We start from the raw sequence: 16,400 nt of genomic DNA on the forward strand, positions 1-16,400 counted from the left end.
CAAACTGCAATTAGCTAGTACCTTAGAAGTATATATGTACTAACTGGGTGCGCTTTGTTTCTTTCTGTATTTTTTTAATGGGATTTCTAGACTCTAGCTAAAACAGTTCAATAATATCAACTCCGCATCTTTTTAGAGATCCCACTCTTCGATCCAACTGTGTCATGCATTGCTTTTTTTTCTCTCCCAAAGCAATTTTAGAATAGCAGCAAATAGAGAGAGATTCATACATGATCTTATTCTGTCGTCTACTCCTCTACATATCCACAAAGGGAGTTGAAGAGGAAGAAAATCAATCTCTGTAAATTAGACATGTACGGCAATTATGAGATTAAAACAACAATAATTCCCTGCACAGTTGCACTGAATCTGAAATTTGAAAAATCCTTTTATTTCACATTGATAATATGAAATAATCACAAAGGTAGATGGGTTGGATGCAGGCAACTGGATGGCATGCATGGATTAGCGACAGGAGGAAATAGGAAGGATAATTGATGTCCTTGAACTTGTCCTTCAAGATTAATCCGGTTGAATTTTTCGTATCGCGGGATTTATATGTACTTTGTTATTTTTAAATATATATTCCCATGAATTTGAGTTAAATAAACCATGCATGCACATGGGCGAGCGAGCACACACACACATATATATATGGAAGTTATGTATCTTTACAATCCAATTTTCCACATGTTGCAAATGAAAGTACAAGCTCCTCAAATTCATTTACTGACAATGAATGTTAACACAGGCCATAGCGGAACACCATGTGTCGGGGCTTAATAGAATGCAGTCAATGATAAATATATGCTTTTGAATAAATGGAAATGTTTGGAAACAGAGTTAAAATGCTTGGGAGGGTGGAGGATACTTAGACATCAGCTCAAATAAGAACGAGAAGAGAAGCAGAAACGGTGGAAATGCAACTTCGGCAGGAAGATAATGAAGGTAAAATGTTGGGCTAGTGCATGCATGTGAGATAACTAGATTGCCTGCCATTATAGCCGCTTCCAGCGGTAAGTTATCACACTGCATGTGCTGCCTTACTATTTAAGCAAACTCAGTGTAGTTTGTTGTGGAGGATGACACAGAGGGTGATCCGAGTCTTCACCGTTCTTCATTGCTACAATCTGCAAGTAATACAATGAACCCGGTTTTCCACATGTTGCAAGTAAAATCCCAATATGCACTTGCTGAAAGAGCAAATGGCAACAGGATTAAACACTCTTTACCTGTTTCTCTAGCAGCTGGTTTTCTTCTTTCAGCATCTTTTCCTGCTGAGAGCAAAAGACATTCATATAAAAATCAAAGGTACCTAATTCAGTTTTTCCTATATATATATATATATAAATAATAAAGACATTTGATTATGAGATCACTTCATACATGTAGAATTGCACACAAGCAAACTGCAACTGAGCACACAGCACTAAAGAACACAAGGAAAGAGCAGAAAGCCCGCATGATTCCCCCCCCCCCTCATTTGTGGCTTGCTTTATATTCATAAATTACTGCTTTCCCTTCCTCGTGACATTTAATTTAGTAACTATCTTACCTCATTGATTTACCTAATGATGATGTTCCTCGAATAAGAATGAACGGTTACTAGAGACTATGCATAGGCCCAAACTTGACCATCTCACCACACAGTATATCATGCATTACTCTTCTAGAGATCATAATAATGTGCAAGGATTCGAAGTATGCGGCAAAATAGTTTTTAGTCGAAAGTTTTCTCATACTTGGATTGTACGATAAGCAAGCCTTACTTAAGTCAATTTTAGCTTTGACATCCTTAGGAAACAGTTTTTAACAGACAGTAGGAAAGACTTACGAATTGATTATGCCCAACAGTACAAGTAGGAAACCAGAAATTAGGAATGCAATAATATCACCTAAAGCTCATTAAGGTTGACTAGCCATAATTGCTATGGACCGGCTCTATTCTCCTATTTTGCTAAGAAGCATTCTGGATTTTTAAAAAATTAAACTTCAGGATAGCATGCCCATTTCAAACATAATGCAGGAGGTTGATCAAAAGTGCTTAGACGTCGACAATTAAATAATGATCAATAGACCGAGTGCATCCTTGGAAGATCATCGTTGACAATTAATTCAGATATCATTGATGCAGTAAAGGGATGCTATATGCTGGTCCAGGAATCCTGGACATGACATGATCTGAGCAATTTAGCAGCTATAAAATGTTGGATGCAAACAGCAGGTAGGTTTTCTTAATTATGAATAAGATGCTTCGGAAGTTTTCTCATACTTGGATTGTATTGTTGTAACCCATTTTTGGGTCCCCCTGAAAAAAATAAAATAAACAGCCAAAAGAGGTTAGAAAAATAACCGGAGGTAGAAGCGCCCAGAAAACAGTCAGAAAAATGGTCAAGGAATTTAAAAATACAAGGATTAAATTTTTGATAGTATATTCTTGAAGGATGAAAGCCCTATTGAGAAGGAAAATTTGAATTTTGAGGAGAAAAAGCCCAAATTTGGATGTTTATGGACTTAATTGGATTTTTATGGATTTAATTGGATTTTTATTTGAATTTATAGAAGATTTGATTCCAAGAAAAATTGATTTTTAAGTCAATTTGGGCTTTAATTTGGAGAAATTTAAGTTCTGGGGCCAAAATATATTTTTTAGGAATTTATTGGGTCAAATCAGGGGCTCAATTGCATAAATATTGAAGTTTAAGGGCCAATTAGGGACTTAATTAAGAAAATCCGAAACCAGGGACCAAATTGGAAGAGGCGCGTAAATGGAGGGGCTGTTTTGCTTTGGATCAGGGGCCTAATTGAAGAAATTGAAAGTTTATTAATCATTTGAGGGCTTAATTGCATAAATCAGAGGCCAAGGACCAAAGTGAAAAAGGCGGCCAACAAGAGGGGCGGAGACCGAAGGTGAAATAATGGAGGACTGATCTGGATTTTGGCTCCTTTAAATGAAACGGCGCGTTTTATCCAAAACGACGCCGTTTCATATATATATTAAAAAAAAAAAAAAAAAAAAAGGAAGCCCAGAACGGTGTCGTTTTGAACGACACTGTTCATCTTCCTCCTTCCCCCCGTTTTAACAGAACAGAAGAAGAAAAAAATTCGAAAATCTTCCCGCGCCTCTCTCTCTCCTCGCCCCCACCACCACCACCGAAAGCATCAATGGCCGACCAGCCGTTGCGTGATTGAAGGCGCACTAACGAAAGGCACGCCGGTTCCTTTTTTTTTTTTTCTTATAAATAGAGAGAGGCCGAGAGAGAGGAGGACCCGAGGATAGAGGGAGAAGAGAAATAACGCACGAAGGAGAGGGGAGAAGAGAAACAGACCGAAAGCAAGATAGAACGAAACCAAAAACAGAAAAAAAACCGAAGAGAGGAGAACCCAAAGGGAGGAGAGAGAGAGGAGACCGAAGAGAGAGAAAGAGACCCGAGAAGGGAGGAGAAGAGAGAGCAGGCACGAGAGAAAGAGAAGGGAATACTGGAATTAAACTGAAAATAAAAGAAAAAGAGAGAAACCGAAACAGGGAGAAAGGAGGAGAGAGAGAGAGCGAACCGAACGCTTGGAAACAGCTGCAGCGCCGCCGCCCACGAGCCACGCCACGCCACCGCAGCACCACCACGACCGCCTCCTCCACGCCAGGTACATTTTCTTCTTCCCCCTTTGTTTTCGAAGCAGGCGTTGCCTCCTGCATGCAAAGTTTTGCATGCAGGAGGCGGGGGGGAAGAAAATTAATTCCCCCCCGCTGGGCCGAGGGTGTTGGGCCAGCCCGATGCTGGCCCAACCTTGCAAGTCTGGGCCGGTCCGGGCCCAGACTGTAGGAGATCTTGGGCCGAGATCGGCCCAATTGCGTTCTGGGCCGAGGTCGGCCCGTGTGTTTTTTTTTTTTTGGGCTGAGCCTGGCCCATTTATTTGGGTCAGCCCAGCCCCATAATATAATATATTATATATTATATTTTATATATTATGATATGTTATAATATATGTATATATATAAATAATATAATAATTAAAAAAACAATTTTGAAAACATCTTAAAAAATATTGTTGATTTTTCTGCATAGTTTTGTCAAAATGGTTTAATGTTGGTTTCTATTTTTATACCGTAAAGATACAAAACCAGTGTTAAAAATAGCCGGTTTTTGTCAAAATATCAAAGATTTTCAGAATAAAAAATGTTTTTGCTTTCAAAAAAATTCTAAAAAGTCCCTAAAAATGTTGTTGATTTTTCTGCATATTTTTATCAAAGTAGATTAATATTGGGTTGTATTTTTATACCGTAAAGATACAAGCTCGGTATTAAAATATCTGATTTTCGTCAAAAGCATAAAAAATAATATTTTCCAAAAAAAATTGTTTTTGTTTTAAAATACGGCCTAGTCTCTCCAATATATATATATAAATATTATAATATCATATTTTCACACAACAAAGGAAATTTTCAAAACAATATATGTATTAGCATGCATTTTGGCTTTAATAACCAGTTTATTTAAGCCATGAGAACTAGGCCAATATTTCAAAAATTCTAAAAAAATCTTTCTGTTTTCTTTTAGTATTTTGGGATTACGAATTTATACGTAAAACGTATTCCTAAATATTATTAATAAAATTTGGTATAGACGTTAGAACGGTTAGGATTTTACCCGATAAGATAAAAGACCTCCTTACCGAGGAGGATTTTTCTTGAACCATAGACAGACCAACGACTAGAAGTACAATAACACCTTAGTTTTTATCAGACAATAAAACAATGCAGCTTACCTTAGGTAGGGCGTATTTGGGGTGCTAATACCTTCCCTTTACGCAACCAGTCCCCGTACTCAATCTCTGAGACCAGTTAGGTTCCTAGTGACCAAAATACTAGGTGGCGACTCCAAAGAACAAAAAAAAAAATTTTTGCCAGTCGAACCCGCATAGAGATGGATTTATTTTTTTGGGGTGCGACAGAATGGCGACTCCACTGGGGACCTTGTAGACTAAGCTTTGTTTTTGTCTGATTTGTTTGTGTTTTTGTGTGTTAATATTCCTTTCCGTTTATTTGCATATATATATTTTTTATTTTTATTTATTTTACGCGTATTATTTATACACTGTATAAATTGTCTCATGCATCACTTGCTTATATTTTGAGAAGCACACACAAGCCTTAAGTTAAGTGGGGAATTAGCGATTTACCCTAAGACTATCGGTCAGGGTTTAAATGCGTGAAACACCCAACTCATATCCGAGTGCCTGCTTGGTAATGGCGGACATACGTGTCTTAGCTATTCCTTGCAACGCCCCCATACTGTCTTTACGAAGAACGTCACTGGGCAGATATGGGACCCTTCAAGACCAGATAGAAAAACTACCCACTCTCACTTAATAATTAGAGCTTGTCCTTAGGTTATGTGTCTTATTTGCAATATTATACTCATCGCGCATCACTTGTGCATCACATTTCATCCCGCATTTTATTTTTAAATTATCATATGCATTCCAGATTGTGAAACATAGGTCCCACATCCAGAGTCCACCAAACCCGTTCAAGATCAAGAATGGAGAATGAAGAGAGGGTCATCCTAGAATCCCGCTACCAAAGTGAATTGGAATCCATAAGGAATGAAGTTTCTCGAATGACCAATCTGCTTGAGCAACTTTTAAGAGCCAAGAACGGGGAGGGAACGTCTACCCAACCACCTATAGGAGTACAGTCAGTTCATGTCCCGGGGGTATCTCAGAACTTGGGGGCAGATTCAGTGACGGAGCAGCACTTTACACCTTCCATTCCCATTCACCCCCTCAAGCTCATATCACTGTAGATTTAACAGCAGATGGGCCTTCCAATAATAGGTCCACTGGTTTTATGAACGATGACAAGATATCAGCCTTGGAAGAAAGGTTAAGAGCAGTCGAGGGAAATGATTGGTTTGACCCCATGCGAGCGTCTGAAATATGCTTGGTACCAAACATCACGGTACCAAAAGATTTTAGGATACCGGAGTTTATAAAGTACACTGGGTTGGAATGCCCAAACACTCACCTTCAATCTTATTGCAATAAGATGGCTGAGGTGATTCATGACGATAAGTTACTGATCTACTTTTTCCAAGACAGTCTATCGGGGTCAGCGCTAAGTTGGTACATGAGGTTGGATAATGCCAAGATCAAGAAATGGAAGGATTTAGTTGAGGCTTTCCTTAAGCAATACAAGTTCAATTTGGAAATTGCTCCAGATCGAACGAGCCTTATGTCAATGGAAAAGAGAAGCCAAGAATCAGTAAGGGCTTATGCGCAAAGATGGAGGGACGAGGCCATGCATGTGCAACCCCCTTTGATAGAAACGGAGATGGTGACTTTGTTCGCCAATACATTCAAAGCACCCTACTATGAGCATTTAATGGGTAGCTCATCTCAACATTTCTATGATGCTGTACGCATAGCGGAAAGAATAGAGCAGGGGATTAAAGCTGGACGCATAATTGAGCCATTGGAGACAAAGGGTTTTTTTCGGAAGAAAATTGAAAGGTCCCGTTAACAACTTCGAAGGTGGGTCCAATGACAAGATAACGGATTCATATAACCCACAAATACCTACCTCCCATGTGGCCCACATAAACTTTAACAAACCTTTTTCCCCTAATCGAGCAAATGGCCAGTCAAACACCCAAAACAACCACCAAAGACCAAACCCAAGATACATTTCAGAACAACTACCGCCATTACCCATGCCTCTAAAGGACATATATGCCAAACTACTGAGCATTGGAAAAATAGCTCATATCCCTACATTACCACTACAACCACCATTCCCCATCTGGTATAAGCCTGATTTGACTTGCGAGTACCATGCTGGTATTCCCGGGCATTGTCTTGAAACGTGCTATGGTTTCAAGAACAAGTTGTTGAAGCTCATCAAGATAGGATGGGTGTCATTTGAAGACGCACCCAATATCAGTTCAAATCCATTGCCTGGTCATGACAAAAGTGATAGGGGATAAAGGTTGGAAAACCTTGGTCAAGAGTCGTCAATAATGAAGAAGGCGAGATCGAAGGAGAAGACAAGGAAACGCAAGTGGGGAAGGAAGATGAAGCATTGCCTCGGTTGACTTTCCACACACTAGAAGAAGTTTCAGAACGGGTTGATCCAAGAACTTCTCGTAGTTTTTCAAAATGTAAAACAACTTTATTTGCCTTAGCATGCTTTTGTCTTTGCTTTTATTTTCTCTAGTGAGCATTCAGAGCTCAGAGCTTATTTTGTCAGCCAGTTTTTGTGTTTGTCTTTGAGCCTACCTTTTCTTTAAATAAATGATGAGATTATGCACTTTTGGAACAAGTTGAGTGGTTACAAATAAAGTATCATAAAATGGTTTAATATGAAATTTAAGAAAAGCTACCCTTGAAATACAACCTCACCTCTGGATAACATAATGAATTGATACATCACCTGTAAATTTTCTTTCAAGACAAAAATAGAGTTTATCAATCCTAAACAATGTGCATTTTTGAAAAAAAACACATCATTATTGTCCTTTCACTCTCTAAAGAGTTTTTTGTTGGTGGTTTTGTTTTGAGTCGAAATGAATTTCTTCTCTATATAAAAACCAGACTAGGATCGCACCCCTACACTGGGGCAAGACGAGATGTTTTATGAAAAGTTTTACGAAAGCCTACGATTTGAAAACCAAGCTAAAACATTTGACAAAAGCATGACAGAGAGGCAAATACAAGTCATACATTTTGAGAAAAGAACTACTTGAAGAAAGTCAAAGACTTCTTCTCCAAGAATATGATAGGCAACACGAGAGATAAGTCCAGCATACGACTTCAAAAAGCAAGTTCATGTTAAGAGGGAGTCTCATGAACTAGAAGAAGAGGCTGGGACCTATGTTTCAAAACCAGGTATGAATGCATGCATTGCATCTAATCATAAATCATTGCATATATGTTTTTTGGATCGTTACAGGAGGAGATCGTAGCGCATTCCAACAAGATTATGGACGAAGAAAGAATCATTGAGTTGATTCTAGAACAACAAGAAGAGAAGATAATGGTTTTCAAACCCTGCCAGCAGGAAGAACGACATGGACAGCATTCGGTAAAAAGGAATCACCAAATGGGATTCCAAGTTGTTGAGATCGACAGAAGGGATCTCGTATTTCGATGAAGGTCGCCAGAAGGGACCTCATATTTCAGCTTTGAATAAAAGGAATCGCCAGATGGGATTCCAAGTTGTTTGAGATCGCCAGAAGGGGTCTCGTTTTCGATATTCATCAATGGAGGTCGCCAGAAGGGACCTCAAATTTCAGCTTTGGTATAAAAGGAATCGCCAGATGGGATTCCAAGTTGTTTGGCTAAAGGAGATCGCTAGAAGAGATCTCATATTTCGATGAAGGTCGCCAGAAGAGACCTCATATTTCAGCTTTGAATAAAAGGAATCGCTAGATGGGATTCCAAGTTGTTTGAGATCGCCAGAAGGGGTCTCGTTTTCGATATTCATCAATGGAGGTCGCCAGAAGGGACCTCAAATTTCAGCTTTGGTATAAAAGGAATCGCCAGATAGGATTCCAAGTTGTTTGGCTAAAGGAGATCGCCAGAAGGGATCTCATATTTCGATGGAGGTCGTCAGAAGGGACCTAATATTTCAGCTTTGAATAAAAGGAATCGCCAGATGGGATTCCAAGTTATTTGAGATCGCCAGAAGGGATCTCGTACTTCGACATTCATCAAGGAAGGTCGCTAGAAGGGACCTCATATTGAAACCATTTCTTAGAAAAGCATGGAGTTTACAGAATTCTTCCCCTTGGGTTCGTCACCCATACAATGAGACCATCATTTTTCTTGGGTTCGTCACCCATACAATGAGACCATCTTTTTTCTCGGGTAGGTCACCCATACAATGAGACCATCATTTTTCTTGGGTTCGTCACCCATACAATGAGACCATCTTTTTTCCTGGGTAGGTCACCCATACAATGAGACCATCATTTTTCTTGGGTTCGTCACCCATACAATGAGACCATCATTTTTCCTGGGTAGGTCACCCATACAATGACCATCATTTTTCTTGGGTTCGTCACCCATACAATGAGACCATCATTTTTCTTGGGTTCGTCACCCATACAATGAGACCATCATTTTTCTTGGGTTCGTCACCCATACAATGAGACCATCATTTTTCTCGGGTAGGTCACCCAAAGAATGAGACCACTCTTCCTTTTTCCTCGGGCAGGTCACCCATCACAATGAGACCATACTTTTCTGGGTAGGTCACCCATAAGAATGAGACCATTCTCCATTTTTTTGTTTATCTGGGTAGGTCACCCATAAGAATGAGGCCGTTCCTTCCCCTGGGTAGGTCACCCAAAGAATGAGACCACTCTTCCTTTTTCTGGGTAGGTCACCCATCACAATGAGACCATATTTTCTGGGTAGGTCACCCATCACAATGAGACCATATTTTCTGGGTAGGTCACCCATAAGAATGAGACCATTCTCCATTTTTTTACTTGGGCAGGTCACCCATAATAATGAGGTCATCCTTTCCCCTGGGTAGGTCACCCAAAGAATGAGACCACTCTTTCTCTTTTCCACTCGGGCAGGTCACCCATCATAATGAGACCACACACACATTTTTTGTATTGGTTATGAGTAAAGGAATCGCCGGTTGGGATTCCAAGTTAAATGAGATCACCAGATGGGATCTCGGATGGATTTCCATATTGATCAAACTAAAGCAAGAATTCAGAGGATCGCTGGATAAGGATCTCGAGATGACTAAGTTTTGATCATAGTTTTTGGGCTAAGGAGGATTGTTGTAAAGGACAAAGTTTCAGATAAATCCAGCTTCGACCATATCAGTTTCGGGAGTTCCGTTTTGGGTTTATCTTTTATAACACTTACTGCGCAAAACCCATGCTCCGTAAGTATTATAAAAGAGGGGGCATCTGTTGTAACCCATTTTTGGGTCCCCCTGAAAAAAATAAAATAAACAGCCAAAAGAGGTTAGAAAAATAACCGGAGGTAGAAGCGCCCAGAAAACAGTCAGAAAAATGGTCAAGGAATTTAAAAATACAAGGATTAAATTTTTGATAGTATATTCTTGAAGGATGAAAGCCCTATTGAGAAGGAAAATTTGAATTTTGAGGAGAAAAGCCCAAATTTGGATGTTTATGGACTTAATTGGATTTTTTATGGATTTAATTGGATTTTTATTTGAATTTATAGAAGATTTGATTCCAAGAAAAATTGATTTTTAAGTCAATTTGGGCTTTAATTTGGAGAAATTTAAGTTCTGGGGCCAAAATATATTTTTTAGGAATTTATTGGGTCAAATCAGGGGCTCAATTGCATAAATATTGAAGTTTAAGGGCCAATTAGGACTTAATTAAGAAAATCCGAAACCAGGGACCAAATTGGAAGAGGCGCGTAAATGGAGGGGCTGTTTTGCTTTGGATCAGGGGCCTAATTGAAGAAATTGAAAGTTTATTAATCATTTGAGGGCTTAATTGCATAAATCAGAGGCCAAGGACCAAAGTGAAAAAGGCGGCCAACAAGAGGGGCGGAGACCGAAGGTGAAATAATGGAGGACTGATCTGGATTTTGGCTCCTTTAAATGAAACGGCGCGTTTTATCCAAAACGACGCCGTTTCATATATATATTAAAAAAAAAAAAAAAAAAAAAAAGGAAGCCCAGAACGGTGTCGTTTTGAACGACACTGTTCATCTTCCTCCTTCCCCCCGTTTTAACAGAACAGAAGAAGAAAAAAATTCGAAAATCTTCCCGCGCCTCTCTCTCTCCTCGCCCCCACCACCACCACCGAAAGCATCAATGGCCGACCAGCCGTTGCGTGATTGAAGGCGCACTAACGAAAGGCACGCCGGTTCCTTTTTTTTTTTTTCTTATAAATAGAGAGAGGCCGAGAGAGAGGAGGACCCGAGGATAGAGGAGAAGAGAAATAACGCACGAAGGAGAGGGGAGAAGAGAAACAGACCGAAAGCAAGATAGAACGAAACCAAAAACAGAAAAAAAACCGAAGAGAGGAGAACCCAAAGGGAGGAGAGAGAGAGGAGACCGAAGAGAGAGAAAGAGACCCGAGAAGGGAGGAGAAGAGAGAGCAGGCACGAGAGAAAGAGAAGGGAATACTGGAATTAAACTGAAAATAAAAGAAAAAGAGAGAACCGAAACAGGGAGAAAGGAGGAGAGAGAGAGAGCGAACCGAACGCTTGGAAACAGCTGCAGCGCCGCCGCCCACGAGCCACGCCACCGCAGCACCACCACGACCGCCTCCTCCACGCCAGGTACATTTTCTTCTTCCCCCTTTGTTTTCGAAGCAGGCGTTGCCTCCTGCATGCAAAGTTTTGCATGCAGGAGGCGGGGGGAAGAAAATTAATTCCCCCCCGCTGGGCCGAGGGTGTTGGGCCAGCCCGATGCTGGCCCAACCTTGCAAGTCTGGGCCGGTCCGGGCCCAGACTGTAGGAGATCTTGGGCCGAGATCGGCCCAATTGCGTTCTGGGCCGAGGTCGGCCCGTGTGTTTTTTTTTTTTTGGGCTGAGCCTGGCCCATTTATTTGGGTCAGCCCAGCCCCATAATATAATATATTATATATTATATTTTATATATTATGATATGTTATAATATATGTATATATATAAATAATATAATAATTAAAAAAACAATTTTGAAAACATCTTAAAAAATATTGTTGATTTTTCTGCATAGTTTTTGTCAAAATGGTTTAATGTTGGTTTCTATTTTTATACCGTAAAGATACAAAACCAGTGTTAAAAATAGCCGGTTTTTTGTCAAAATATCAAAGATTTTCAGAATAAAAAATGTTTTTGCTTTCAAAAAAATTCTAAAAAAGTCCCTAAAAATGTTGTTGATTTTTCTGCATATTTTTATCAAAGTAGATTAATATTGGGTTGTATTTTTATACCGTAAAGATACAAGCTCGGTATTAAAATATCTGATTTTCGTCAAAAGCATAAAAAATAATATTTTCCAAAAAAAATTGTTTTTGTTTTAAAATACGGCCTAGTCTCTCCAATATATATATATAAATATTATAATATCATATTTTCACACAACAAAGGAAAATTTTCAAAACAATATATGTATTAGCATGCATTTTGGCTTTAATAACCAGTTTATTTAAGCATGAGAACTAGGCCAATATTTCAAAAATTCTAAAAAAAATCTTTCTGTTTTCTTTTAGTATTTGGGATTACGAATTTATACGTAAAACGTATTCCTAAATATTATTAATAAAATTTGGTATAGACGTTAGAACGGTTAGGATTTTACCCGATAAGATAAAAGACCTCCTTACCGAGGAGGATTTTTCTTGAACCATAGACAGACCAACGACTAGAAGTACAATAACACCTTAGTTTTTATCAGACAATAAAACAATGCAGCTTACCTTAGGTAGGGCGTATTTGGGGTGCTAATACCTTCCCTTTACGCAACCAGTCCCCGTACTCAATCTCTGAGACCAGTTAGGTTCCTAGTGACCAAAATACTAGGTGGCGACTCCAAAGAACAAAAAAAAAAATTTTTGCCAGTCGAACCCGCATAGAGATGGATTTATTTTTTTGGGGTGCGACATGTATGATAAGCAAACCTGGAAGTTTTTGTATCAGAAACCTTCTCTGGTCAAAAGAGATACTAGAGAAAAATGAGGATCCTAAGATCATGTCTTGCTCTCTCCATGCAGCATTCATGCATTGATTGCAAATAGGGGTTTATATATTGCAGAAATGATTTTCAAAGCAGTTATAACCAAATGCACTTTCATACCTGGTCGTGGAGGGACTTCACTGATTCCAGCATCATTTGTATCTGAAACAAAAAGAAAAATGATGAAAAGAACTGTAGTGAGATATTACAAGATAGTATAGTTGTGCTGGTGAATGGGATGTGCCCAGAAATACAAGATACACTAGTTCTAAAATTCTAGAATAGAAAACAAACTAGCAATCAACAAATAGTGGGTTGAAGATGGTGTTTTTCATAATAATCAATTACATTCATTCAAACCATGTTCGTGTTTCCATATATACCTCTAACTAGATTCTTCTATTTCTTATAGCTTACCTCCAATGTTATCAACTAAATTCTTCAGTTCTACCTTTTCAGCAACAATGACACCATATAGCTCTCAAAGCTTTCTTAAAACTTTTACCCTTAACATCGTTAGTTATCAAATTTTCCTCAGACTTTTCTTGACCCAAACACTTTTTTTACACAGCAACTTCTTTCTTGTTAAGAAATGGAGCATTGAAAGTCTCTAAGAGCACAAATTCTTCTTCGAGAAGGATAACACTTCCTAACAGAATTTTCAACTTGAGCAACAACATCCATCTTTGTAGATGATTGGTCCAGCTTTGAGTCCAACTTTTGCTCTTGTAGGTTGTTTGAACAATTCCCACTTTCCCAAGCATCATCTCTTGATAAAAGTTCTTATTTTTCAAAACGAGCCAAGGAACTCTCCATAGACATTGGACATTCAGAATTATCTTCTTTATTCGGATCAGAACCATTGTTACTTCCTTATATATGATTTGGTAATGCAGCTTCATGACGTAGAGATGACCTTAGAGGTGTTGCAATAGACTATACTTCATCTTGTTCACATTCCTTTTCTTTGCATGAAAGAAAACTACCTTTAGAGCTTTAAACTTGTAATGAAACCTTCTCTTTACAAGGATCAATAGAAGAGAGTTCTAGTTATTGATTTGGTTCTTCTTCACGATCAAGATTACAGTCGCAATCTTGATCACAATCACAATCCTTGTATATTTTAACATCATGTGGACCAAACAAGGCATAATAGCCTATTCATGGTAATTATACTACAGACAACAAATTTTTCTTCGTGCTTAACACACGATAAACATCTTGAAGATGTACATGATTAGATTTATAGCGAAGCGTGTTTATCATTTTACCAATATAAGTGATTGGTAATCTTGAGTTGTCAGTTATCACCACTATATAATTTTTTTTCTTCTACTTTGTTAGATGCTATAACTTTTGTTTATCACATTTCATGTGATTAGAACATTAGAGCAATGATCCAATCACTTTCATAATTGATTCAAATTGTCAATTATCATTATCAATGCTAATTCTTCCCTTTCTTTTGACAAAGAATGCTTTAGCATTCCATTCATCTTCAACCTGCCTTTCTAAACTTGAAATAATAACATTGTTTCCATAATTATAACAATCATTTTTAATAGGCTTTTTGAACCAATAATCTTTCTTTATGTGATCACTCTTTCCACAATTATAGCAATTGCCTTTAATTCTTCTGTCATTTCCATAATTCTTTGAAGCTTTTTTTTTCATGAAAGCCTTCTTTTCTTCAATAATTCTTTTTTATCACCATCCTTATTATATTTACCACCAATGTGCCAATTGTGAATTCTGTCCTCACGAGTAAGCCATTGTTTACTCCTACCAATGTTGGTGTAGAGTAAGTCTCTTCACCCTTCAACGAGACTCCCGTCATATGTTTAGCCATATTTTCTTGACTAACATGTAGATTCTTAAACTCAACTATTAATGGTTGAGTAGGTCATCCTTATAGTGTAGCAACAAAAGTCTGATATTTAGGTCTCCAACCATGGATGATTATTCTTTTCATCATAGTTTCACCAATAGTTGCTTTAAAGTCTAATTTAGAAATCTCATGATTTCACCTAATTAAAGTATTGAGGAATTGTCATGTCTTATTGTGTCAATGAAAATAACTTATTCTCGAGAAATTGCAATGCAATATCATTCTTCTTTGAGAAAATACTAACAATGGTGTCCCATGCTTCTTTTGGCATTGTAGCATCCCGAATATTCTTCAACATATATTCTTCAAGGACTTCATTAGTATTTTTGGAAGTTCATGTGTTTTCATGTCCTTGACTATCTCTTATAGATCCTAACCTTGCTTGTACGACATTATACATGTTGCCCATGTATTGTAATTTTGATTGTTAATCTTTTTTATCCCTTCAACAATTTAAAGATCTCCTATTGTCTTTTGCAGCAAAAAGCAAGTTGTTTGTTGTCGTGATCTACTAGAAGCTGTTGGAATGTGTAAGGCTATTAGAAGAACTTATATGAACATGTGATTAGCTGGACTCATAATATTTCATAGCACTAATAATTTTGTCAAACATTACAGAGTTCTAACGATATTAACTATTAACTATTAACTATAAACTATGAACTATACATTTCATTGAGGAAGGTGAAATGCAAACTTTGTAACAAGATATTAAAGCATCACATAGTAAAAGCCTAACTTTATGATGTACCTGAAACCAAGCAACCTGTACAATGACTTTAGTGTTAATAGATCTTAACCTAAACGTGTCCACGATGACTTCAGTATAAATGAACCTTAGACCACGCTTTTTAAAAATGACTTTGGAGCAAGCACATTTGCTAAAATAAATTAAACGTCTATATTTATTCTCTATCCTAATTTTAGTAATTACTGGATAGTCAGATAATTGGTTAGTGTTTCTCTTATTGGTCCTTGGATTTTATAAAATTAAGTCTCAGTTAGATACTTCACTTATCTGGGAATGTGTGATCTAGTATTATAGAATCTGGTTATATGAAGGTCAGATTTTGCTTTAAAACCCTTCTCTCTATTGCATCATAGGTATGGAAGAAGACACCCTAAGCCAAGCTCAAATCCTGATGCAAAGTTTGTTACTTGAGGAAAACAATCTAAGATATTTATAATTCTTGTCTTGTGGAAACAAGAGGGTTCTTGATGCATCACAATACGGATTTCAAATGACCAAGGGCAAAAGAAGTCATAAAAGAGAGACAATTAACCTTTCTATTTTTGACATGTGTGAGAGCAACATGCAGTTGTTCCTCTAGTTCCATGAGGTCACCCAAGGTCAACTCCATAGCATATAGACCTTCAAGGTTCCTGTGACAAAATATTCATTAGTAGATGTTACGCATTTTTAAATTAACATATGGAGTAAGTATACTAGAAATTGAACAAAAAACCTTTCAACCGTTAGTAGTAGCTCTGCAAGTGATTTCAAGTTCGCATGTTTACCATAATCTACCTGCTTAGGAAATAGATATTTAGTAGTTGGTTCCATACTACAAGGAATATAAATTTAGAAACGAGGAAAAAATAATGTTATGTAACAAATCAAGCCATAAATCTTTTTTTTTTTTCTTAATTATCTCTATTGTTATGACGGTGTTTGCACTACTAATAACCCAAATGACACAAGCATTGCATACCTCTGCATGATTAGTTTCTTTGGATGAAGTTGCCATCTTTTTAGAATGAACTCGTGTAACGCTCGAGGATACTTGTTGTACTGTATTGTACAAGAAAAAAAGATGAGTCTTGGTAACTAAAATCAAATCTTGAGAT

At 37.8% G+C, this 16,400-nt stretch overlaps 1 protein-coding gene across 2 annotated transcripts; it reads right to left on the reverse strand.

The window, feature by feature from the left end:
* Positions 1 to 693: 693 nt before the first annotated feature.
* Positions 694 to 16,341, reverse strand: LOC118062419 (MADS-box transcription factor 14-like). Of its 2 annotated transcripts, none has more exons than XM_035076177.2 (6): positions 16,265 to 16,341; positions 16,019 to 16,080; positions 15,836 to 15,935; positions 12,785 to 12,826; positions 1,233 to 1,274; positions 694 to 1,130 (listed from the first exon to the last, which is right to left on the reverse strand). In XM_035076177.2, exons 1-6 carry the CDS (start codon positions 16,298 to 16,300, stop codon positions 1,047 to 1,049), a joined length of 366 nt encoding a protein of 121 aa, XP_034932068.1. In that variant the 5' UTR covers positions 16,301 to 16,341; the 3' UTR covers positions 694 to 1,046. The 2 variants fall into 2 exon arrangements, with proteins under 2 accessions (XP_034932068.1, XP_034932053.1); XM_035076162.2 differs by having other exon boundaries at positions 1,233 to 1,277.
* Positions 16,342 to 16,400: the final 59 nt, after the last annotated feature.

This window comes from Populus alba, unplaced genomic scaffold (assembly GCF_005239225.2).
Source record: "Populus alba unplaced genomic scaffold, ASM523922v2 scaf254, whole genome shotgun sequence".
Taxonomy (NCBI): domain Eukaryota; kingdom Viridiplantae; phylum Streptophyta; class Magnoliopsida; order Malpighiales; family Salicaceae; genus Populus; species Populus alba.